The sequence below is a fragment of the Paramormyrops kingsleyae genome, chromosome 14 (genome assembly GCF_048594095.1).
Source record: "Paramormyrops kingsleyae isolate MSU_618 chromosome 14, PKINGS_0.4, whole genome shotgun sequence".
NCBI lineage: Eukaryota > Metazoa > Chordata > Actinopteri > Osteoglossiformes > Mormyridae > Paramormyrops > Paramormyrops kingsleyae.
Genome location: NC_132810.1, coordinates 7,945,645 through 7,972,043, shown reverse-complemented (window position 1 = coordinate 7,972,043; position 26,399 = coordinate 7,945,645). Strand labels below are relative to the sequence as shown.

Here is a 26,399-nt window from a genome sequence, read left to right as displayed (position 1 = left end):
AAAACCTGTTATTTTGACGTTGTGGGGACCATTTTTGAGGGGAAATTCAATTTTATAAAAATCCATGACTGCAATCAAAAAACTAAAAATGGGTAGGGTAAGGGTTAAGGTTCATTGCTGGGATCAGGGTTTTGCCCATAGAAATGACATCACAAAAATATGAATACAGGTCGGTGTGTGTGTGTGTGTTCACAGAATCCAAGCCTAAGAAAAACAAAGTTGGTTAACTGCGACTTTTAACTGTTAGAGTGTGGAAAAATAACACATTAAGAACTTTAACAGCTGGGCATATATAGAGTAAAGGTTGTCATTTTTTATTTTGTTATAAACAAAATATTCACACAACTATCTGCAGGAGAGCAAAGAGCTTGAACAACATTTCACCATCTGTTTAAACCCCCAGCTGTTTCAGGCAGCTCACTGCAGAAGGAACATTAACTCAAACTTTCAATCATTACACAAATCTCATGTAGAAACCCTCCCAAGCTGTTCGATACCTTTTCCAAGAAAATATGTCAGTGGTACAATTCAAAATCTGAGGATTTTGCTGTTTGCCACTGAGAAAATAAATAAGGCAGAGAAGAGTTGGAGATGGTTTTTAATATCTAATATAATATTTAATATGTATAGCAGCTGCTGCCACCGCGAAAACTGGGCAAAGAGGCTTTCTTAAAGAACTGTTTAGTAATAAATAACACTACGTGAAAAAATAAATAAGGTACTCTGTCAGCTACTTTCATCTACCTTTTTACACTTAGAAATTACAAAATGCAAAAGCAGTGTTTTCGCTTCTTTTAAAGCTCGCTGTCTTTGTTGGTCGCACCGCCTCCTTTTTTGCAATACTGACATTTCTGATGTTGGTATATTTTAATACCGCATGTGCATCTCGCGTTACGTTGCCGATGCATCCCCGTTACCCCCTCAGCATTTATACAGTAGCGTGCTTCTGCGGCGAAAACAAATCCATAAAGCTTTTCTTTTTGATTTTGGGAGCTAGAGACGGACTCGCCAAAGACGCCGAATCGCAAATTTATGACTTGTGACGAAATCAAAACTAAAACTGTGGTTTAGAGCCTTGCTGTCTTTTACGGTCTTATATAACGCATTTCATTTATAAATAATCTGCAGGGTATGTTTTGGGCGTCTCTGAGGTCGGGACAGCGTGCCACTCGGGGGACTATGCACTGCGGGGGTTTCCCTTCTATGCTAATTTTTACTCACTAAACCGAAAAAAACGTTTTGTACTAAAACGGACACCAGACAGAACATGCTTGTCCTAAACAGATGGAGTGTGAATTTTGACAGAATAACTGAATTGCAAATGTAAATAAATAAAGTTGGTATTTTCTGTTTTCGCCAGGATTACAAAAGTACATTCTTTTAAAGTCTTCCACATGAACAGCTCTGGGAATAACCTTAAGGCACGTCATCTGTCCTTAGGAAAGTCACCTCACAAAAATGCCCGACACTTTCTGCCAGGGTTTGTGCATCTTCTCTTGGCTACAGGCTGTGTCCGGTTTCCTGTTTCCTCTGTTCATTGATGTTGATGGACAGTTAAATGGATTGGCAATATAATGAGATAAACAGCTCCAGCACAAAACAAGTCACTCTCAGTGAAGAGGAAAGATGTTGAAGTTGAACTTAAACTTGAAACAACTTACTGTAGGACCTTCGAGAACCTGCAAGCAGGATTCCAAAATATCTGAGATGTACATGTGCAGGGCGTGTTCATCCTGACATTCTGCAGGTCCAGTGTTTACATCCCTAAACATGGAGCTACCTCTTGTCGAATCAGGAAGACCTTGCTTCATGAGCTGACAGGGAATGGTAAGGCAAATGTTCACAGCTTTGAGATTGGCCAACCTGCAGTGTCTACAACAACAGCCAAATTGACTAAGAATAATACAAAAAACAAAAGAAAATATACATAAATATACCTCAGAAAAATAAGATGTGGAAGCCCAATTTCCTAAATCTTTATATATATTTCATTAACCTCCAGTTTCCATTTCTTATGTCAGCTAAGAAAAGTTGTGTGGTAGCTTTTATCCAGTCTCAAAAACAATAGGTCCTCTTTTCAATCAGAGTGGCTCCCAGTTCCATCTCTAAACTTGTCAGTCAACTTTCCACCGCAAGACGCAATCCGGTGAAGGCTTCACTCTCAAAAAGCTGTTTTTCCAAACGATCAGCCTCTTACTGCAAGCCAGTGTCCAATAATATTTCATCGTAATTCATGGCCTGTGTCTCTCTCTTTGTTTTCTGTGGTCATTGCGTGAAGATATCCTTGTAGCTCCCCGGGAAGTGCAGACAGGGCCTAGCGCAGCAGCTCGCCGTGTCCGTAGAAGAGCTTTGCTCGTGGGATGCTCAGCCTGTCCCCACACGGGGACCCTGCCTCTGGCGAAAAGTTCATCCCGTAGTCGGAGATCTTCATAGCCTGGAACTTGTTCTCTTTGGATGGCTCCATGTACGCAGGGCTTTTGTTCACGTGCTTCTTCAGGATCACCGTCTGGAATGAAGGTGCAGTAGAGACGCTGTGTCTCTGGGGGAGCCTCAGTCTCTCACAGCAATGCCACATGCATACCGGCCCCCCTTACCTTTTTTGGCGTGCTGTAGCATGGCATCTGCACCCACTTCTTCTTCTTGTTGACCAGGAGTGCCACAATGAGGAAGATCACGACGGCCAGGAGGAGGCCAGCCAGGATCCAAGCCATGGACTGGTAGATCAGAGCAACTTCTGTCTGGTTGGGGAAGTCTTCACCAAGGCTGCTTCCAGCTGTAGTACAGCAAAATACAACTAGAGCCAGTTCCACCAAAACTTAGTGCAGCACCCCGTTGGATCTGTGATTGCATTATATTCTCCTAGGGTTAAGCGAAAGTAAAACATGGCTTATTACTGCTGAGGCTATAAGGAGCTAATTCCAGTGCCATGATGTCAAGGGACTGCATATGCTTGGCTTCTCACCACTGCATTTTTCGGGGGATGATTATATGCGTTCAGCAACCACCAAGACAAACAGCACAATTCTTGCAAAATTAGATGTTACGAAATGACCCTTGGCATCAAATATCAAAACATTCATTTAGAACCAAGGAAACAAGAGGGGGTGTGAATGAGCGATGCATGTGATCACATCTTACTGGTTACTATGACGACAAGCGGCGGCTGGCTGGTGCCGCCCTCTGACAGCACTATCGTATTCTGCTCGGGCACCATCGTGGACACCAATAGCGGAGCACTGGTCGTCCTCATATCTTCAAAACCACAAGAACAAGAAACAAAACCCAAAGTAAACAGTCACAAATGTCCACCAGAACTTCAACGTCACACTGGATCCTGTCTCCCGCTTAAGATGGCTGACCAGATTTGAGAAGGTGTTTTATTAACTGCTAACAAGCATCAGCTTAATATTTCCTCAAGCTTCCCAGATGCTCTATGGTTTTTTTCTCATGCCATTACGCACAGGGGAAGAGTCTCTGCTGTAGCTTTGCCCTCTGCAACCGACATGATATATTTCGGATTGTGATCTTTGCTGCCATATGTGGTGTTAATCCGTCTGATGGTGAGATGAATGTTGCTGGGATGTCTACAAGTTTATATATAGGGTGTGAAAAAGCCCCTTAAAATGACTGGAGTGAAATGGCCGAAAATGTTTGCTGACTGTCGTGTTGTTATTTAACACGATCCTTGTAATGTTTTCACCAACTGGCCTCCCCGTTTTTTTGACCGGGCTTGTGGTGTTTGGAGGAGGCTCCGCAGTCTAGTTTACGCTGAGGTTAGCTATCCTCAGGTTTTTGGAAACTAAGCTTCCCCTCTGGTCTAACTTAGTGCTTCATGGTTTATGTTTAGTACCTTAGCTGATGCTAAACTGCACCTATTAATAGAGCTGGGTCTGACTTTGGTACTTCGCTGCAGCGGATCGCAGTCCTGTCGTCGCCAGTCCGCTGTTTTGTCCCCTTCCCCCTCCTGCATGTCTGATTTTTACCCGTGATTTAATTATAAAGCCCTTGATCACCTGGCTGAGGCATGTAGGTGGTGACCTAGACCACGTGGTCGGGAAACTGTAAATCCTCCCCCCCCCCCTCTGTGTTTTCAAGCATTGCTGTATAAGGAGGCGGTTGGTGGTTCTTTTACCCAGGCAGTGTGGGCAGCACTGGCCCTTGAGGAGCACGGGCACCCTGCAGTTGGCTGGCGGACACCGGTGTGAGAAGCACTGGATGGTGCCATTGTTGCAGGTACAGCTGGTGCAGGGGTTGACCTTCCAGGAATCGCCAGCCAGTAGGATATCCCCCTCGCTGGAGATGCAGTACCCCGATTGGCTGCCGTTGACTGGGAGGAGAGGCTTGAGCTGGTCTTCTGTATATACAGGAGATTACATGAACATGAAATCAAAACTTAACACCACTCAGTCACAGTGCTTTTTGTGTGGGGCAGGAACATGGGTAGTGAGAAGCTCATGGTCTGAGCTGGAGGTCCATGGGCTGCCATGCGGTTCTCATTTTCTGTGTTGGGGGGGGCAAACTGTCAGAGTGCATTGCAAGAGTGGAACCATGCGTAGCCAACAGACTCTGGGTTCCACATGTGATTCTCTGTCGACAGCCCCCACGTAAAAGACCAGCCAGTTTGGGCTGGTCCATTTATGGGCTTGTGTGAGGCCTAAAAACAGGGCTTTTCTCCACTGAGGGACTGAGAATGTTCTGCTGAGATTCATTCCAGAGAGATTCCTTCCAGAGATGACCTACAACTGACGTGAAAAAGCCTAATCTCTGAAGCACTTTCGGTTTATCTCTGAGGACCCGGTCTGTCATCTGGTGCCCATGGAATGAGGTAACCATCAATTATCTGTGCTGGATAAAAGCAGTCAGGGCAGGGAAGAGAGCAGGAGGGCAGGAAGGAAGCATCTCAGTACCTGGACACACGTAGCAGCAAGTGTCCTTGTTCCTGGCCGGGGCCTGGCACAGAGCAGGAGGACACACCTCGGTCTCGCACAGAACCCGCCCCCTCCTGCAGGTACAATGTGTGCATCCGTCCAGCTTCCAGGTCTCCCCTTCCACGTAGAAGTCCCCCCCGGGGGCTTGGCACACCACCAGGTCCGTCCCCTCGGGCTGCCCGCTGCCCGACTCATCTGCAATATGGGATCCATGCAGCCCGTCAGCAACAGGCACAGGTACAGCAGAGGCGAGGTGGCCTGAAGGACTGTGGGCCGAGGGCCAGATTGGCTCTGGGGGTGTGAGTGCTCACATACAGACAAACAGAACTTTCATTTATGATAAACTGGCCAATAGCCTCTAGCAGCTGCATGTGATGTGCTTTCCATACAGTTCCAGTCAAAAGTGTGGACATGCCAAGCCGCCTACAAAGGAGACTGATACTGTCTCATCACATGACCTGGTCACCTGACCTAAACACAGCAGAAATGGTTTTGAAGGAGTTTGGCAAGAGTGTGAAGAAAAAGTGGCCAATGAGAGCTCAGCATACATGTGGGACCTCCTGCAGGAGAGCTGGAAAAGCATCCCAGGAGGCCACCTCATGAAACTGGAGTAGAGGAGAAATTAGGGTCAGCCAGTCCCTGGAGCAACTGGGGTTAATGGCCTTGCTCAAGGGCCCAATGATGGTATCACGCTGCTGACCCAGGGATTTGAACTGGGAACCACAGACCTGCCCCCATAACAAATTAATTTTAATTCCATATATGCTATTTTATAGTTTTGATGTCTTTGTATTACTTTAAAATGTAGAGAAAAGTCCACATAAACCTTAATGGGTAGGTGTGTCCAAACTTTTGACCGGCGCGGCACATGTTTTTGGAAGAGAGCTCTGCCATCCGACATGACCTCAGCCCCGGGACCACATCATGTTTCTGCCAGCCAGTACCTTCACAGGTGGGGCAGCACAGGTCTGGCCTGACCACAGGCTGCGGGCAGCTGGGCACGGGACAGGTGATCAGCACGCACATCTCACGCCCGCCGTGGCAGTAACAGTCGCGGCAGCCGTCGTACCAACTCTCGCCATCCTTGTAACGCTGCCCGCTGGCCGTGAAGCAGTAGTGCGGAGCCGGAGCCGGGGTCGTGGTGCTCGGCACACGTCTGGTCTCTGAAAGGCACACAAATGAGCGTTTTCACAGGGGCGAGGAGAACAGACTCATGGCACCGATTAACCTCCATGAAAAACGAGGCACGTGAAATGCGCTGAGGTCCTGGAAGCCACGTCGATTAATGCTTCCAGGAAGGAAGCAGCTGAACCATTACCGTGACGACCAGACCTGAGCGGCTCGTGCCAAAGCAGGACTGTAGAGTGGCTGGTTGTGACTAAATAATGGGGATCCTTTCACAGCACAGGATGATCATAAGAAAAAACAGGTCCAGATGTCCTCTGCGAGCCAGTCACACTTTAAGCTGACAAACGGTAGGATTCACAGCGCATATTCCTTCATAAAAAAACCGCTCTAATTCGAGCTTAGCATAACTACTGTGTAGGGAGACATAAAGCTTAATCATTTCCTTCTGTTTTTCACATGTAGTGCATGGAAAAGTGAATAATAACGGTCAGAGATTGAATTAATGCGCTCAGCGTCCCAAAACAGGTAACAATTAAGCCGCCTTCTGTGTTTCCAATCCTTCGACCAGCACGAGTGCCAGAAGCACACGGTTCAAAATAACACGGCCTTTTCTGAGCCTGAGAAAGAGATCTCTGTTTACTTCCCCTGCCTTTACCCAGATTTATACTGAGCAAACAGAAAAAAGTAATTTCCTGATCTTTAAATATTTCGAGGGGGCGCAACTTTCAGATCTGAAGTCTTCAAAAATAAATTTCGGCGATATTTCTGAGATATGTTTGTGTTTCATGGGGTGGGGTTGTTGTCATGGGAGAGGCTGCTTGCGGAGGAGAGAAAAACACTGAAATATTTAGAACGCTAATAAAAGTATAAACATGGCAAATAAATTTGGAACAGTAAAAATAATTTAAATCACAAAATTACTTATTGAAATGTAATTACACGGTCGGGTCCTGGCAGAACTGAAACAGTCGGTAAACAACTGCATAGCATGTGTCCCAGATAAACCTTTGGAATTCACAAACATTTAGATTTCTCAGCAATGTTGTTTTGTTGGACAAAAGCACACCCTTTGGTGTGTAAAAGCAGACAGACGGAATTTCCTGTTCCTCAAAACAGGAATTCCCGCCCCCTGCGCTCTATATGCTGTAGTGTCCTTGTTACTGAGCATGGAAGGCAGGCCTGTCCACGGCCCTGATGAATATCCATGAGAGGCCTCTTCCCACCTTTGCACATGCAGAGGGAGCAGCCCTTCTTGCTCTGCTGGTAGCCATCGCTGCAGCTCTTGTCACAGGTGAAGGGTGGACATTTCACACAGCGGCACATCTCGCAGCCATGCTTGTTCCTCCTGCGGGGCACATGCGGACGTCAGTCCGGCGGTGCATTGTGGGAAGGGGGCCGACCACTGAGACTCGCACACACGGCACTCTAGAACCAGATGGGCAGCATTAGCGCGGTGGGCATCTGTTTCCGTTTTCTGCGAAATATACGAGCTGTCTTTGAAGAGAGCGGAAAAAAGCGGGACCCTAAAATGAGAGAGATCCCGTCGGCGGGCGCAGTCCAGCACCACAGGGCCCCCATTCTTACATGTGCACCTTTACTCCCCTACTGCTCCCCGGGGGCCTCGGACAACACCAGCAATGCAAGTGGCCAGTGCCTGACTGGGGTAAATGCCTCCTTTAACGCGTGCCACAACCGCCGAAAAGGGGCGCCGATTTTCACATTAACACACCTACCGCAGTCCTCCTCTCAGCACCCCCAATCAGACCGGGGTCGTTAACGGGGGAAGCCCCTCCGCAGCCGTGGCACGGAACAGGAATGGCCGAGGCGGGCCGGGCCCTTTGTTAATCCCGCCAGGCGATTAAGGTAGAAACGGACATGCTTCCAATTAAGTATGAGCTCATGGCTCGTTTGTGAATAAGCAATCGCAGCAGAGGCCGGGGGGGGGGGGGCTGTGAGTAATCACATGTACGGGCAACATGTACGGGGGGCGGCACAGGGTGGGGGGAGCTGGCCAGGAAAGTGAAACAAGCAGGATCCGGTAATGACAGCCAGAGGTTTGTCCCGGGGGGGGGCAGCAGACACTCTGCCAGCGGAGAGCGCGATACGTCCACGTGCCCTTGGGGTCTCGCTCTTGCTCTCCATGCATTAACACCATGAGCTAAGATGAGCTGCAGCAGCCTCTGCCCTCCCATCCCCCCCCCTCCATGGGATGTTCAGTAAGGCCATTCAGAGGCTATTTTGGTGCTTCATTTTGGATTTTTCCCAAAGCGGGACCCCCCCCCGTGTCTGGGGCTGGTCCTTCACAGCCAGAGCTCCGCCAGTGGGAGATCCAGGCCAGTGTACTGACAGCCACTGCACACGTTTAAGTAAAACTCCTGTTAAAATACACCGATACACGTGGGTAGTGAAAGCTCTGAAACCCACTTAGCAGCATAACGCCCCCCCCCCCCCCCACCGCTGTCAAAGGATTCAGCTTCAGGCAATTGTCAGACCCAGAAAGTGGGAAAAAAATTTAATTAAACAAATATGGAGCCAAACATAATCAGAATCGGAACACATAGACGGCCATGAGGAGAGCTGAGAGCCCCCCCCCACCCAGAATGGAAAGCTGTCTGGTGGGTTCCAAGTTCCTGGTCCTCATTTTAAACATTAAATGGAAACCCACCCCCCTCCAAAAACCACATTTGGGCAAACACCTTTATTAACCACGTTTTTCTACTATTAGATGATTTATGTAAAGGGGGGGCTGCCATCAGGAACTTCCACATGTTTCCTGTACTTAGGGGGATTGGGGGGGGGGAGAGACATGCATGGCCTGCCGGATCAGAATTTAAGCCCACCTGGCGGTACTGCAGGCCCACAGCGGTGCTGCCCGTCGGGCATCAACCGGACCTGAACCTGGCAATCTCCCAACCCTTTTAACTAGGAACAAGACTCCCAGTGTTCCCAGTGTTCCCGCTGTTACTGTGCTGGAAATGTCTGGACCCTTAGCATCACTCCACCATGACGGCCCGTGGTCGTGGGACTTACACGTATCCGTAGGGGCAGCTCTTGCTGCACGTCAGCAGGCGGCACTTGATCGGCTGGGGGGTGCATTCACACACTTTACAGCCGGAATCGTCCTTCTTGTAGCCGAAGGGACAGTGCAGGGAGCAGGATGTGATCAGGTCTGGACATATGGGGACTGAAGAAAGAGGTCAGTACTGAGACTGCGGTTCTAATCCAGTGTGGAGCTGTGCTGAATGTGGTTTAAAAATTACAGGGTGCTTCTGATACAGAGAAGGGTCTTTCTGGTTTTTTTTTTGGGGGGTTTTTTATTGCATGCTATTGTACACTGTGGTATTGGATGCTGCAGAGTGTGTGACGTTTGGTTTGGGGTTAGATGAGAAGTTTAGTGTTTTTCTTGGTTATAAATGGTGTTTGTGAGGGGGAGGGGCCTCTTACTGTTCACGCAATGGCAGAGCAGGCAGCCGTTGTTGTCCTGCAGGAAGCCGCGGGGGCAGTCGCTGGTCGTCAGGGAGCAGTTCTCCAGGGGTGGGCACAGGAGGGGACTCACTGTCTCAAAGGAGGGCTCTGCGGGGACACAGTCGCCGAGGCGTCACCGCGGGGACACGGTTCTCCGAGGCGTCACCGCGGGGGCACGGTTCTCCGAGGCGTCACCGCGGGGGCACGGTTCTCCGAGGCGTCACCGCGGGGGCACGGTTCTCCGAGACGTCACCGCGGGGGCACGGTTCTCCGAGACGTCACCGCGGGGGCACGGTTCTCCGAGACGTCACCGCGGGGGCACGGTTCTCCGAGGTGTCACCGGAGCCACCTGCTGCAGCAAGAGCAGCTGCTGCCATTAGCTACCGTGTGGCGAGACCCCAAAGCCGCCATTGGCCTAATCTTCCCTCCTAGACCAAAACTGCAATTAAAGTTAAGTGCAGGCATCCATTATTTATTTTTGTAGTGAGAAAGACTCCCATCATCTCTCGCCTTTGATGAGCGGCTGTGTTTGTGTCGTCTGAACGGCTGCCTGCAGGGAGAGAGCCCAGATCTAAAACAAGCATTAAGGCCCCCACCCCGTAGTGATCAGGTAGCCAGTGGGGGGGGTATTCCTTAATCACAGGACACCGGGCCCCCCTGCCGCTGGCCGGACGGATGCTTAATGAACTGTAACTAATGAGGCGGAACACAGGGTGTGCCCATTACAGTTCTTTATATGCTAATGAGCCGCCATAGGAGGTCCGGCCAAAGCTGTCTGCATACAGCAGATTTTGATTTGCTAGCTTCACCCAGCCTCGCTCTGGCCCTGTGTGTGACCACCTGACCACAGCGGTCTTCTTAAACCGGCCAGCCGCTCAGCCCGAAGCATCCTGATCAAACGCAGACCGCAGAGCTCTCCGCAGAGGCTGCCCACGGGGGCAATGAAGTCAACCGGCTGAATTAAAGCCTTTTAAGCTGCTCCGCACATCAAGCTCTCCTTCCAGACTCACAGCGGCATCACAGCGGAGGTCCCCCGGGGATGCGAGCGGTACCTGTCTGACTTCCTACGCAACAGGGCACTGTTTAGGTACTTAGAGGTTAATTATGGGCTCCAGCTGTGCTGGGGGAGGAAGGAAAAGAGCAGGAAAGATGCCCTCCAGATGACTGGCAGTGTGTGTGTGTGTGTGTGTGTGTGTGTGTGTGTGTGTGTGTGTGTGTGTGTGAGCGGGTATACCTTTCCTTATGGGGACACAATTTCCCCATAACATGATAAATATCCGGTTTATATTTTATAAAAATCGGTAACTGCTTTGAAAAATGCAAAAACTCTTGTATTTTGCTTGGTTAATTATGTTTATGGTTGTCATAGTTAGCGTTAGCATTTTTCCCATAGACGTGAATGAGCGGGCCCCATAAGGATAGGTATACCTGACATGCGTGCGTGTGTGTGCGTGTGTGTGTGCGTGTGTGTGTGCGTGTAGGTCATCTCAGGTGTCTCTGAACCCAGTCCTGAAGGATCCCCAGACAGTCCACATTTTTGGTCTCTCCCAGCTCCCAGCACATATGTACCAGACATTCGCTGTTCTTGATTGGCTGGGAGCTTGGAAGGAGCAAAAATGTGGACTGTCTGGGGGGGGGTCCTTCAGGACTGGGTTGAGAAACACTAATCTTGTGGATTAGGATTAGAAAATAAGTTTCACTTTTCATTTCTCCATATTTGTTACCATGTGCTTTTGAGTTGAGGAAAACCCCCTGTGAGGCAGTTGGGGGGGGGGGGTCACTCACCCTCACAGAAGGGGCAGCACTCCCCAGGGATGCGCAGTGGCCTCCGGCAGCTCTGCTTGCAGGCCATGGCGGTGCAGTGCCTCTCGCCGTCCACACACTGGCAGAAGGTGCAGTCATCCTCCTTCCACTGCTCCTCATGCAGCCGCAGCCTCCCATTCACCCAGCAGCTGGCTTCCCTGCTCTCCGCAGACAGCAGCTCCACGTCTGCGGTGAGACAGCAGGGGGCGTCGGCGGGCACAGACACAGACACACGTGCCCATCCACACACACACACACACACCTACCCGTGCAAATTATCATCATCTGCTCTGCCAGCCTAACTTTCGGTTCTTAGCTTTCAGTTCCCCGTAAATATCTGCTCTGGCTTTCCCAGAAGCGTATTTTAGAACGTACACCCAGCACCTACAGGGATAATGTCGCTCACAGCAGGAAATGACATCATGCAGATTGGCGTCCACTGTGTGAGTAAATACTTGGGCATCGAAGACCCACCTGATTCATTTCTGAGCACTGGAAATAGGGCCTTCGCTTACAGGAAAACACAATCACATATGTTTGAGCACGAGTGTCACAAGGGAATGCCTCGTGTATGATTCATAATATCAACAGTGTTGGGCAGAGAATGATTAGAGATGCCGGGTGAGGGGGGGGGGGGTGTAGATTGTTCGTGCTCCAGCCCATCTGTGTGCTATTACCTCCGGGGGAGGGGGGGGGGGTGCGGTGCCATTCTCGCTCTCCCTTTCATTCAAGAAAGGGCCTCAAGCTCAGCCATCCTACCCCCCCACTTCACAGCAACCAGCGGCGGGTCAATGGTCAGGCCCATAAATACCCGAGCCCCCCTACCCCAGAATATATAAGCACGAGTGGGTTGACATCTATGTAAAGTCGGTGGTTTTAACGTGATCCGCCTTGCCCCTAGCCTGCCTGCGAAGTTTGTCGTGGATTAAGACGAGACGCAGCTTCAGGCAGCCTGACGTGCTGCTGTCAAACGCTCCAGTCGAACCCCAGTCAGGTCAGCCTTCCTACCTGCGCTCTATATATTTTACGGCCTGATCACGTGCGAAGCTTCAGCACCAATTAGGGAAGCAGCGCCGTGCTGCATGATCTCCAGTTCGCCCGTAAAAAATGTTACTGTTCGTTAATATGGGTGCCCTTTTATGTGCAGAAACTTAACGATCGCAAACTCAGCTGGGGCCGAAGCCTGTAGCCCCCCGTAAAGAGGAGCAGGCCTTGAAGGTCCAGCTCGCGGTGCGACCGCCAGACCTCCGTCTGCGTCCCCGGCAGAGAGCAGCGAGGCGGCTTCTGGAATCGCCCGGCCCAGAGGAACCGGGGGCCAAGCCGCACGGCATTTATCTAAACCCCAGTCGTAATGACTCCTCGCGAAACCGCATCCTAGACGAGGCCGTCGATTGCGACATCGGCCCTTTGCAGGCAGATGTCCCGGCCTCTGATTTGTTAGGGCTCCTCTGTGGTGTGGGAGGAGATCCACAGCTGGAGGGGTTACAGAGTGCCGTCCATCATTCCCAGGAAGCAGTATGGGTGAAGCCAATCCGCAACTGGCAGGCCATGCCAAAGCGCCCGGCCAGTGCCTCAGAGCCCTGTACGCTGAGCCGGTCACGCAGCAGAAGGCACGGCTGTACCTATGCAGACCGGGCAGCATTCTCCCTCGGGTATGTAGAAGTTGTCGCACTGCAGCTTTGCACACTCCGCTTTGGAGCAGAAGGAGATGCCCCCTCGACACTGACACAGCCAGCACGGGTCCATGCGGTATCCCTCCCCGTCGGAAAACTCCTTCCCTTTGTGGATGCACTTCGGAGACCCTGCGGACCGGAACAGGCAATGACTCATGTCAAAATGGTGGAAGTTTGGGTCTTAGGAATCTAATATCAAGCTAAACAGCCAGCCTCAGCGAGAATGGTACCTGCCGCACATCCATCCATCCATCCATCCATCCATCCATCCATCCATCGTATCCCAGAAGCTACAGGTGCCAGGCAGGGAATAACCCAGGATGGGGCGCCAACCCATTCCTGCTGCACTTCCTGTGAGCCAAGTCCTTACGCTTGAGTAACGGTGGCAAATTTGTGTGTGACTTTCAGCTACCAGTATAAGGTGTTTAAAGCACTCCGGAGGGGCCGCTGATGCCTAAAGACACTGAACCCCGCAGCCAACACATCGAGCAAGAGAACGCTGGTTTGTGCTACGGCCAGTGAGCTGCGGGGGTGGGGGGGGGGGAGACGGTCTACAGATGCAGGGGCTGGAGTCGGGGCTGACGGCAGTAGCATCAACAGTAACCCTAAGGGACGGGTTTGCGGACAACGTAACAATTTCCATCGCAGTGGTAGGACGGGTAGCCTTTCAGATCTCATTATCGGGACGCCCACGCGGCCAAACCTCCCCAGATTCCAGTGTCTGCTCCGTGTTTGAGGTCAACACGGGGCCGTGGAACATGACCGCATCCTTAACTTCCCCGGGGAAAGGGGTGGGTGGATTCTGGGGGCAGGAAGGTATGGGAAGAGCTTATCTCAGCCAGGAGATCTTGGCCGGCCCGATCCCTGCTGCGCCTACGACTTCCCGGTTGCCAGGGGTGACAGATGTGCCAGTATTCCAGTCTGGCTCAAGAAGGACCATCTGCTGACCAGGAGCAACCGACCTAACGTGAACCAGGTGGAGGGCGGAGCACGTCTGCTCGCCGTCCGATTGACAGGCGGGGAAAGTGACAGGAGCGCCCCGCTGGATCGGAACCAAAGGGAATGGGCAGCTTAGTCAACGTGCCGCGCATATTAGGAAGTCACATGACGGGATGCCATAATTTCCGTGGTATTTAGTCATGTTAATCCCTGGAAAAAAATTACTCTTGGCACAGGGATGTGATTCCAAACATGTTCGTGGCTTTTTAAGTTTAATTTGGGGGCTTTAACGGCATTGATGAAGCATTACAGAGCCTGGCCCACCTCCTAATCAGAGATAACTGTCCTGATATTATTAAACTACAGGAAAAAATGCAGATGAAAAGTATAAACAGTCATTTGTAATGGGATTGTATTTCTTTTCCATAAGTGGGTGGATCAAAGCTGAGGTTTAATTCTCGCCGGACGACCCAGCCTAGTGCTGGGGTCTCCTACTCGTGATCACATTGGCAGTGCCACTGAAATTTTGTGCAATCCGTCCACACTCATGGAAAGCAAACATCATCCATCATCATTGGCTTTTTGTTTCCTTAACCCCCCCCACCAAAACCTTAATTAAGTAGCAAATTCGTTGACAGAGAAGGAAGGTTAAAGTGAACCTGTGATGCTATCACACTGGCGGTCTCCTCCGTTTTTGGCTAGTGGGGACTGGCGTTTGCCTGCCCCCACTCTCCTCTGCCTCCCGTCTGACGGGGGTGCAGCCACGCGGGGGCCAGACAAAGGTGAGGCTCAGAGAGGCGGAAGCTTGTTATCAGAGCGCTGATCCCCTGCCCCCCCCCCCCGGCCCCAGCCGGCCCTTTTGCCCTCGTCCCCTCAGCCCACGGCACATGAAAAACATTCCCATCCACAAGCTGCTGCAGCTCTCCCTCCGAGTCTTGTGAGCAGACAGGAATTGTCTGACAGTGCACTTCTGTTCACTGCGTCCATAGACGGAGCACTTTCCTGCTCACTGCACTCGTTTGGCGATTAATTCCACGGGGCGGCACACATTTACGAGCGCGGATGGGCCGGAATGTGAATCTACGCCGCTAGCTAAACGGCAAATATTTTCTTTGGTCACAAAGAGAACAGTTAGGCCCTGCCTGCCCACACCCCTCTATGCGCAAACCCCCCCCCCACCCCGTGAGATGTGCCCGTGCCGGCTTTCACGTCCACAGCGTGATAAGAGCCTGAAGCCTCTTAGCAGTCGGTTGCAGACATCTTGTGCAGGAATGCTGGACCAGTGAGTATATAGGCTCTGCGTTCCTTGGTTATCAGGCAGCTTGGAGCATTAACGGCTCCACTGATTGACAGCTCTGAGCGATCGGGTGCAATAAAACACCAAGCCCCAAGATCTTTACCTCTCTGGCACTCGTAGACGCTGCAGCAGTCTCCCGGCTCGCCCGCGGCTTCCCTCAGCAGTGCCAGCTGTTGCCCGCTGGGGCACTCAGGCTTCAGGCACGCCCCGAAGTCACAGGTGCACACGGGGAGCGCTGTGGGGCAGCAGCCAGTAGGGGGCGTGTAGCTCTTACTCAGCACCGAGTCGGCGGGGCAGTCCGGCGGCTCTGGTGTCGAGCAGGTGACCCCTGCACACCTCAGCTCCTCTGTAAGGGAACACAAGAGAACCGGTATGTGGAAACGCTCCAGGATCTCGTAGCTGCTATGTGGGGACTCGCGGGCACAGCCTCCACAGACGTTACAGACCTGCGGAGAGGTCAAGACTGTGGCAGTGAGCATGACTGATCAGCGATGGAGGACATCCCGAATTCGGGCCCGATCCAAATCCAAACACCACTTAAGTTTCATGGCACTTTAATACCAGCTCCAACCGAATTGTTGTTTTTTTGGCTCTATTGGTTCGAAACGTCAGCGAACACAGAAAGAGCTGTTTCTCAGCTCCTCTGTCTGGGCCAAGAAAATCGCACTCCTACCCCAGCGAGGGGGCACTGCGGGCTCCGGGGTGTATTTTGGATGAGGGTCAGAAACAGCAGAGCCCAGAGCCCCTCCACCGGCACAACGGGCAGCCGCAGTCGGCGCCTCACAAGCCGGGGCTGCGGCTGCATGCCGAAGTGTCCCAAAGCCGTCACTGGCTGAGCAGTATTACGACTTCCAGGGAATTTGGGAGAGGCGGCGAAAGACACTGTAGAGGACAGTGGAGCACAAATGGTGCACAGCTAAGAGCCCCCGGGGACCCCCCACCGGCGCTTACGCTCTCGGCTCAGGAGCATGACTTGCGTAATGAGCGGCAGATGAGCAGGGCGTCCCTGAAGCGCGGCCAAGCCGTGTCCTTCCCACCACACTCTAGTGGTTCCCCGATGCAACTCGATGCTGCTGCAGGATGTACCCCAAACCGAGACATCCGAGACCTCGTAAGTGGACCCGGCGGGAGGGGGGGGGTTACCAGATGGGAAAGCAGTGCTGTCCAGCAGCATGTCTACCACCCCTGCACCCCCCCCCCCCCCACCATGGACTTAGCACAATCTTCCTTTTTATTTTTAGAGCCCCGGACTGGCTTGAAGCCATTCTCCTGGACCGTCACACGTAAACGAAAGGTGAAGGGGCCTGCGAGTGGCCTTTGGCTGGGGAAAACATCCGGCGGAGTCGACGAAGATTGAAGGAGGACATTTTGGGTTTTACCCCGTGAATAAAACAGACAAACGTTGAGGTGTAGGTACTGCATGCCTTACTTTACTGGTTCTCACAAAGCCTACATTGACAGACGCTTACTGTAGTCACTCAATAGTGTCATATAGGAAAAATATCCCACATATTAATGCAGGAAAAAGGCTTTTTAACTGCTGCTGGCTTCATTCCTGCACTTAAGTTAAATAAACGTTAACTTGAGGCCTGTAGTGGTCTGTTTTTACCCCCAGAATGAGGTCCGGCGTCCGGCCTGTCGATCTGATATAGCTGAAGGATCCTTGCAAACGGGGCGAGTTCCCCGGAGTTGGCACGGCACCTCTGGAAAAGTTCTGGAAGTATCCGCATGACCAGTGGCAGCATGAGCCATCCCCCCCCCCCACATGGGTACAGAGTGGTCAGCTGTAAGGGGCCTTTGCAGGGCACGCTGATGAAATGCAGATCATTGGAGGACATTCGGGTGGCCTGTTTGGCTTCCAGGACCTGGGGCGTCCGAAGTAAGACTCGTGGGGGGGGGATAATGACAGCGACACGACGGGGGGCAGTGGAATCGGCACGGCCAACGGCCCCTCCCCCGCCGCCCCCCACCAGCTGGATTCCTCTAGTGCGTGTTTGTATTTCTCACTGCACAAACGACTGGCGCATCAGCGGGCGCAGGATCGACGCAGTGGTGCATGGCAGCAGCCTGCGCAGGCGCCGCCACATAAAGGCCCCCCCCCGGGCATGCGCAACGCAGACGAGCTGCAGAAAGGCCCGACTGTCCTCCTCTCCGACCGCTGAAATATGACACAGCACCCAGCCAGTCACACTTCACACTTCGCTCAGGGCAGGGGGAGGGATGCGGAAATTAGCTTATTGCCACAGAAGGGGCGGGTCTGAACAATGCATATTTCAGCCGACTCAGAAGCTCATTCATGAAAGAGAAACACCTCTTTGTAAATGCCTGCTTTTTTTTCCGTCCCAGGGCACAAGGAGCGCAGTCTTCGGCCGCCGCGCCGCTCTCCCGTAGGCAGAGGAGGCTGTGTTGACAGGCCAAGTTTACTCACGGAAAAAAGCACACAATGCGTGTTCTGTTCGCTGGCCGACTCTGGAAACAAGTCAGTGCAGAACAAAGCGGGCTCAGTGCAGTGGTCCCGGGCGGCGCTGGGTAGGTCCGCAGGTTTTATACACTCCCTGCGCACGGGGACGGCGGCTTGAGGGCAGCCATAAATCAGAAGGCATGTCCACTGGCAGCAGGACTCACAAAGAGCCCCCCCCCCCAAAAAAAAGATGAAAACTCATTGTTCGCCGTGCGAGGCGGCTAGCCTGTAAACGGACGTGCAGTGCTGCACCCCTCCCACCGCTCTATGGGGGGGGGAGTTGCCAGGACACCCAGGACGAACTCCCAGCCACGCGCTGCGCACTCCGAGGAGGACGGCCTCGTTGCTTGGCATCGGGGAGAGACGTTTGTGGCGGAGCCGTAGTCTGCACCCCCGCCCCTCCCCCTCCGGCGAGATCGGGCCAGAGAAAGTGGGTAAGAGATGCTGGCCTTTCGGCGCGCCGGGAGTAAGCATGTACTACGCAGTGCCGCTCTGACGAAGACGCACGATTCGACAAGCCAACAGGATATCAGTGGGATACCCTTGTCTGCATGGCGAACGTTTCATGTCCGATTACCACGCCATGCATCCACCCCACCACGGCAGACACGCCAAGAGGCTCCCGGCTTACATTACAACCTGCACCGTTCATGCCTCGCTATCCATCACGTACATGATGGACCTGTCAAACCAAAACGCCCCCGGTGGCAAAGAGTGTGTACTGCGTGACAGAGATAGAAGGGGCGCCTGTGTGGTACAATAATTTTACTACAGGTTTTCTTCTCTGCTATGTTTGGAATTAGTCTGCCTGACGAAATAGAGATCCCAGAACCGCACTTGTAACGGCCCGCTGTCGTCCCGGGAAGCATAACTCCAGAGGAAGCGCGAGGAAGCGACGTCCTTGCTGGGAAAAGCGCGCCAGAGGTGGTTAAATTCCGGAAAGCATCTCCCTGGCTTTCTGGGTCGGGGCCTCATGGCATAAAGCGAGCCGCAGCTGCTCCGTCCCACCGGGGGCCCCTCGTAAAAAGGCTCACTGTCCCCTCAGAGAGTCAGACCCCCACAGAGAGCTCTCGCTCCGTGTCTTGCATAAGAGCGCAGCCCACGGGCTGCCGGACCGTCCGTCTGAGATCGCCATGTGCCGGCAGCAGATTTGCTGGCCCAGTACGCAAGAGGCTCGGGGGAAATAGCAGGATAAGAGTGACGTCAGGGAGCGGAGATGCCGTTAGAGGCCGCTGACGGACCAGAAGCCCTGGGGAAGCCATCGGGCCAGAAACGGAAAGGATAAAAGGGGCGATGAAGGTTTTGCTGGCCGTGGGTCAACTGTCTGGCCCAACAGCCTCTAGGAGTGACCCAGTCCGGCCGTGGTGCCAGCGCTCCCCGTCCAGCTTGCATCTTCAGCCTGGTAACACCTGCCCATCCTTGGACTAGAGCAGGAAGGCAATCGCCAAGTCAGGGCTTTTCATGGAGATAAAAGCCGCATCCTGGCAGAGGCACAATGCTGATTCGCTCCAGTAGCAGCAAGGAGATTGAAAACGCTTCAAATGCTAACTGATATCTGTGTGACGTTTACCTTAAAGCTGCCAAAATAAAATAACAGAGTAACTTTTCCCATGTCCATAAGAATCTATGAACAGATTCATGACACATTATAAACATGGCTATAAATATTCATCAGAGCATTATAGCCATGTTTATTATGCATTATGAATGCTTTATGAAGCTCTCATCTATAATGTAGTGTAGATACCTCTATAATGCAGTACAAAGCATCCTTAATGCCTATACCGACCATTAAAATGCATTATGAAGGTATCTATAACACATTATTGGTGAAAGCTTTAAGTAAAGTAGCTTTACAGTCTACCTGCAGACGGTCCATGTTTTTGCTCCCTCTCAACTCCCTGCCAGACAGTCCATGAGAGCTGGGAGGGAGCAAAAATGTGGACCGTCTGTGGGTCTCCGTGGACTGGGTTGGGAACCACTGACATAAACAAATGTAAAGTCACTCTGTGGGGGAGGTTTGTGCCGCTGCCATGAATCAGAGCCATGAAATCAGGCCTTATTATGTAACTGAGAGCAGACTTTATGCCTTTTGGCCACTTCCTGCACTTGACACAAGCTACTTATCATGCACCCTTAGCTTGTATCCTGCTTCCTGTCCACCGGTGCCTTGAGGGCAGAGTCTTATCACCCAATCCCAGCACAGGGAGCCAGCGACACCCATTAGCACCACGTCCCAGTGCAAAACATAGCCCCCCTCGCCCAGGGAAGGCAGGGACAGATGTCCATTTTAGGCTAGGTGGCGAAACAGGTACGTCCCACTTGCACACATGAGTACGTCCCATGTTGGAGATCAATAACAGATGGGCCTTCAAGGCAGCTGGGAATTAGTGACAGAAAAATGCTGGAACCCTAAGCGAGACCGAGTCGCGAGACCAGGTCCAAACTGCAGGATGCAACAATGAACGGTGGCCTGTCGCCCTTTGCCAGGGCACGGCGTGACGCAGGAAATGCAGAAAAAAGCTGACTGACATTTCTGAGAGGATTCGCAGGAAACCATGGGTCCTGAGATCAGCTCCCCGCCCGCTAATGGTCACAATGCAATCCAGTACAAACAGGGCGACCGCGAGCCATGACCCGGAACACGCTCCGTCTGTCTCATCGCTTAAGTCATCGGCAGAGGGGTGCGGATGGCAGTCAGCGTGCATCTGAAGCAACCTGCGCTTTGCAAAAATGCAACGTGAGCGCCAATCAGCTGTTAACATGTAGTAGATGTAGCTTGTTAATACTGAATGAGGTTGTGTTAAAAAAGTTGCATAATGGCAATTCAATCTGAAGCAGAAGCAACTGAAAGTAAGGGCTGGGACTCGTGTTGTCAAGACTCTCATTTATGGAGTGCAGAGCACCCCCCCCCATCCTGCCGTGTTCAGTGCGTCTATAAAGGTGGGATACGCGATCCTCCTGTCTACCCAGCGCCGATCATGAGCAAGCCAATGGGGAAGGGGGGGGCGTGAGAAGGGAGAATTGGCAGGCTACATTAAAACAAACCCCCCCCACTCCTGGTGTCTGCTCTAGTAATCAGATCCGTGTGTTTATATTTTATAAATGGTTCAAATCAATCATGTTCCCTTGTGTTCATTTCCCTGCTCAAGCGACAGACAGCGGCGGTCAGAACGGGCACAGCGTCTCCGCGGCCTCCGTGTGGCACGGGGTTTACCTGCGGCTGCCTGGCACTGGCTGAGGTTGGCATAGGAGAAGCGGCCCTGGCAACCGTGCGTGTCGCAGACGCAGCCGTCTGCCGTCAGGTTGCAGCCGGAGAAGACGCAGACAGGGGGGGGCGTCCCCTCGTGGTGACTCTCCTCTCCGTACGGTTGGGCCGTTGGATCAGGGACTGGGAGAGATGGTCGCGCGTGTTAATGCCGTTCCAGGTATGGAGGGTGCCGTGCCTTTCCTGAGATCCCCTCTCTGCCCAAGACCGCTGGTATTATAGCCGTTTGGGGTAAAACTGAGTAAGGACGTTACTCACAGAAGTAATCCATTACAGACAGAGGTGGAAAGTTCAGGTCCAGAAAGTACAAATCCAGACCAAGGTTTTGTTTCAACCAACCAGTTGAGTACTCTGTGACTGTGACTCTAAATACTCAACTGGTTGGTTGAAACAAAACCTTGGTTTGGATTTGCACTTTCAGGACCTGAACTTTCCACCGGTCTGTAATAGATTACTTTTGTGACAAACTTCCCCAACACTGCCCACAGCTCAGAGTGGCATCCAGTCACTGTCTGGTGGCCCTCGACGCATTGCTGTCCTTGTGTAACGTCGCCGATGTCAGTCGTTCACAATCACTGGATAGCCCTGCCCGTGACCTGCGGATGCCTCACCTGTCCCTGTGGCCTGGAGGCACGCCTCCATGTTGGGGTACGTGAAGGTGTTGATGCAGGTGCGCTGACTGTCACAGGAGCACTGGCCACCCATGGTGTTGCAGCCTGTCTGTAGGGGGCAGCGTTCATCCTCCAGCCCTGCCTCGGGCCTGTCTGGGAGCTCTGGAAAAAGAGAAACGACGAGCGTTCAAGCCAGTGAAGTGACACCCAGACACATCGCACCTTGACAAATGAGAGAACCTCTGGTAAATCTGTCATTCTTTTTCAACAGGGTCTGGGGGGGCTCTCACTGTTTCAATGTCAGCCCCCGGAATGCCACCCAGACAAACATGCTGATATGTTGTGCACATTGCATCTGTCGGTACTGCTTGGTGTTAGTTGATACAACTCACGACACACCGGCAACCGGATAAAATGTTCTGTTTGGCTATAGTTTATTTCAGGTCATTTATTTCAGGTCTTTGTTGTATATACACAGTGTCACTCGCAGATATTTCACGTATCATGATGTGATATCGTACCGCCCTAGTAGGAAGCTTCGGAAAGTTCTCAAGGTGCCTCGCAGCTCCGAAGGAGATTCAGAGTGAAACAATATGGGGTGATGCCAAAGCAGTGAGGGGGGGGGGGGAATATTAACTGAATGGGGATGAACTTGGGTTGGCCAAATCAAAGCCCCGAGATGGATCCCCTAGTCGCTTCCTTGTCTCCTGTGACCACGACTCCAAGTCTTCCTTTCCCAACAAAAGGTCCTACTTTTGCCTCTTTTCCAGGCTCTCCGGATGAGGGGGGCAGCCCAGCTATCAGCTGACCTTGGGCTGAAGGCAAGTGAACCGAGCCCCCCCCGCCCGTCACAGTGCCAAGAGGCTTTTCGGGGCCCTTCCTGACAGTGCACTAAAAAGGAAGACACTGAAACCTGAGCGAGATACCGCCATGCGTGTGGGGGTGACCGGGGCGGGCAGAGCTGTGCACCGACCCGCAGCCAGATGCCAATGCGGGGGGGATTCCCTGGGGTCAGTGCAGAGTGGACAGGATGCAACTCCATGTGGACTTTAGCTTTGAAGGAAAGCCAGCTGTGGAGCTGGGAATCTGGAGCGGGCGTACTGTAATGAGAACCACCACCATAGAAAGGACAGCGCAGGCAGTGAGCCCCTCCCCCAGGGCACGGTGGTCCTGCTGGTCCAACTTCCCCACTCCGAGGGGAAGGTACGAGACCACCCCAGAGGAAAGGTGCCTCATACCTCAAGCAAGTGCACAGAATCAGAGGCACCTTCCTTCAGGCACCTAATTATGGCACTAATCCCTTTTGGCTATTCATAGATTATGTAGGAGATGATAGACCAGGTTCCCCCCGCACTGCCCACGTCGTCCCCTCATCCCCAAAAACCTGCCTGTTTGATGAGCTGACATCACCTTGCCAGAGGCCTCCTTTTATACGCTCTGGGTTTGAAGCCATAGATTAATGAGCCCGAGGCCATTAAATCCATAACAAATTAAAAGCTGTTCATTTGAAGAGTGTGGGAGGGGTAGGTGAAAAAGTCCAGAGGATTAGTGTTGCCTTGACTTCATAAACAAAGCTTAATCAGGATTTTGAACGCCCCCCTTCCCCCCCACCAGGATAAGCAGGAATTGATGACATGGAAAAGCAGCGTAACATGGGAACCGCCTTTTTTTGGGGGGGGGGGGGGGGGGGGGCTGTTTTCTCTCACCTCCTGTGAGTTCAGTCACACGCAATCAGCTTGTTTAGAGTTGGACACATCCCAGGTGAGGTCAGGCGTGAGAAAGGGTCACAGCCAACCTCACCTCTGTCTTTCTCACAGCCCCTGGAGTGTATTTCAAAAAGTAAGAAACACTAAGCTGGAATCTTAACCTTAACCCCAATATACATAGCTAGAAATCCTATAGTATCAGTGTCAGGCTGGGGGGAAAAAACTAAGTACTGGCACAACTTTGGCAATGCTGGGGAGGACCCCCCCCCGTGACGAAGCAGAAACGGCTCAGTAACTCATTCAGTTGTGCAACCACATCACAGGAGAGTAGAAGTCGTTAAACACGGTCAGATTGTTCCAGGAACTAATGCAGACCATGTTGCACAATTGAATTTGCCATTTTTGTGTTATACATCTTAGTCGTGTTAATTAAAATATTTGGTTTTTTTTTTTAAGTTAAATAAAAATGTGGGCAATATTTGTTAAGCTCAGTTCACCGGGGCATTGAAATGGATCCGTGCATCAGCCAAAGCCATCGTCGCGCTTGCAGATGGGGCAGAGGCGGCTGTACGAGACTGACGGGGCTCCGTTCACGTCGCTCGCAGCAGCAGCCCGTAGGGGCTTAATCAAATTATTTGGGGGTCAGCTGGCACACGCGGTGATTTGGCAGGGAAATGCCCCTTTAAGCGCTTATTCACACTTGCACGTGCAGTTCTTGCACAATAATTCTCTTTAAAATCGGAATGGAAATTTTTGACAGTTCGCTGGAAATGCAAATTTAATGTACATGCGATGAATCTACTAAAGTCGTATGTACACAAAACAAGATAAACGGAACTAGTGCAAGTTACAGTGAAGATATCGCAATGTATATTTCTAAAGTCTAACTAAAACGAGTATATTTTGAGAGATACCACCAACCTTTACATATACCAACAATGGGAAGATCCACACTTGTCGTGCCATTAACAGCTACGCAGGTCAGTCCCAAGCCGCAGTAGCCGAAGGTCCAGTCCGTTCCGCCACAGGACTCCCATTGCAGGCGGCTGCAGTGATCGCAGCATCCGCACGGGTCCAGCGCCAGGTTCCGGCCGCCCGGGCAGGTATGCGGGGGCTCCTCCGGACATGTCCGAAGATCACATGGCGTGCATTCGTAAGCGACCTGCACTCGCACCAAAAGTGAGCAAAGCAAGAGCACGATCAAGTACCTCATAATCACTTTTCGGCGAGCTTGCTATGGGCAATAAGTGATTATTTCCAGTCTCTTTTTTCAAATGGAGGATTTTCTTTTTCTTTCAAGAAATTGTCGCATTGGAGACCTGCACTCCAAAGTTGCCCAGACTGGCCAAATAAAACAGTAAAAAGTTATCGTCACTTCTTGAAGAAATCAGCCCCTGTGCGGTAGGCATCGCACGTGAAAATCGCACCGAAAAGACGCATTTACAAAAATACATAGAACCCGAAATGTCACCAGGAAAAAACGGTACAGTGAAACTCAAAACATTTGTCACCGCACCAATATCTTGATAAACGGAAGGGACCGATATGTCCGCCTTTTCTGTGTGACGTTCAGAAAGACCCAGAACATCTACGGCGTCCGCGGTCCGTCCTGCCGTGATGTGTGTGAGAGAGAGGAGGAGAAGCGGACGACTCTCTCTAAAGCAACGGTCTGCAATCTGAAACCCAAAGTGACATTAATGGGATGGAGAAATTAGGGGCGCCCCTTTCCCCTGACTGACACAAACGCTGTCCACTCACATGTGGACCACGGTGGGAGTTCGTCCTGTGATTTTTTTAAAAAACGTTACAGCCCAACTGACAAGATTCCTTAGATCCGAGTATCACAACTCACCTGCTGGGATTTGCCGGCTGTTTCTTAAAATTTTGCACACCACGGAAAATAAAATAGTGCTTGCTTGTTGTTTAACGTTCTTGGTGATAAAAATGCAGATAGTACCAGGGGAGAAACTAAAGTATTTAATACATAGAGAAGTAACCAAGAACCAAGAACCAGCCAGAATGCAGTAATCTTAAAACATAATCTTCCATCCTGGCATTTTGGTGCCAGGGACCCCCCCCCCCCCCCCAAGAAAAAGACAACATAGCAAATTACATGGGACACAGGATCTGTGAGTCAAAACAAGGCAAAGCTCATGATCCAGCGAGTCACAGCGTGTATTTTGTGCATCTCCTGAGAAACAGATGTTGGTTTTTTGGTTGATCGTCCAAACTGAATTACTCTTTTTCACCCAGTCATAGAACTGAATATATTTTCTGGAACCATTCAGTGTAAGAAAACATTTTGCTCAAGATTAGTGGAGTATTGCCCATATTGAAATTTAAACCCACTACCTACTGGATCATGACATCATCACCTGGTTTCATGAAAAGAACTGACCTGTTGTAAGTGTTGTTGCCAGATCTGCTGTCCCATCTCATCAGCTCTCGTCTGTATGATCTTTCCTGACTTGGTCTCCGTAGATCCACATTCCTCTGCGATCCTCTATATCCAGTGCTGGATGCCCATGAAGAGCCTCCTTGACTCCATATCTGACCTTGATTTGCTCCACCCAAGTCACCAGCTGCACCATCTTGGGCTGATCATTTCCCTGAAGACCGCTGGATCGCTGGGTTGTGTCTTGTCTCGAGTAGGCCATAAAGGGATTTGGAGTACTAGATGATCATCATACTGTTAGGACGTCAATGCTCTGGTTGGAGCTGTCCTACCCAATAGTGTGGTTTCACTTACCTCCAGTGGTTTTCATTTAGCCTGCTGTTTACTGGCCCAGCAGATACCAAGACACATTTTAGTTACCAGTGCTTAAATTGTACCGGATCCTGCCAGAGCACAGTCCAGGACCTCTCTGTTTTTGACTGTCTATGTTCCAGTACCTATTTACGGGGATCTGGCTGCTCTCTGGTTCAATTTACAGACATTTGAGATTCACCATTGAAAAAGCTCTGCCTGATATTTTTTCCCATAATCCTCTTGGGCAAGGTGTTGATCCAATAACATAAAATATATATAAAAAATAAAGTAAGTATTTTAATTTGCAGCCTAATTTTCAAGCAATTTTGTGTAGTTTATTCGTTTAGATTATACTTAAAAATATGTAGCAT

General features: G+C 51.3%; 1 protein-coding gene across 4 annotated transcripts; it reads right to left on the bottom strand.

The window, feature by feature from the left end:
* Positions 1-293: 293 nt before the first annotated feature.
* On the bottom strand, positions 294-26,060 carry LOC111838907 (cysteine-rich motor neuron 1 protein-like). 4 transcript variants are annotated; one of them, XM_023802360.2, is made up of 16 exons: positions 25,678-26,060; positions 24,201-24,441; positions 21,574-21,735; positions 20,912-21,085; positions 15,337-15,579; positions 12,947-13,126; positions 11,307-11,510; positions 9,501-9,629; positions 9,087-9,240; positions 7,280-7,401; positions 5,873-6,091; positions 4,908-5,123; positions 4,133-4,354; positions 3,139-3,252; positions 2,595-2,773; positions 294-2,506 (listed from the first exon to the last, which is right to left on the bottom strand). In XM_023802360.2, the coding sequence occupies exons 1-16, from the start codon at positions 25,711-25,713 to the stop codon at positions 2,315-2,317; spliced, it is 2,787 nt and encodes a 928-aa protein (XP_023658128.1). In that variant the 5' UTR covers positions 25,714-26,060; the 3' UTR covers positions 294-2,314. The 4 variants fall into 4 exon arrangements, with proteins under 4 accessions (XP_023658128.1, XP_023658127.1, XP_023658130.1 ...); XM_023802359.2 differs by lacking the exon at positions 25,678-26,060 and having other exon boundaries at positions 24,201-24,981; XM_023802362.2 differs by lacking the exons at positions 12,947-13,126; positions 25,678-26,060 and having other exon boundaries at positions 24,201-24,983.
* Positions 26,061-26,399: the final 339 nt, after the last annotated feature.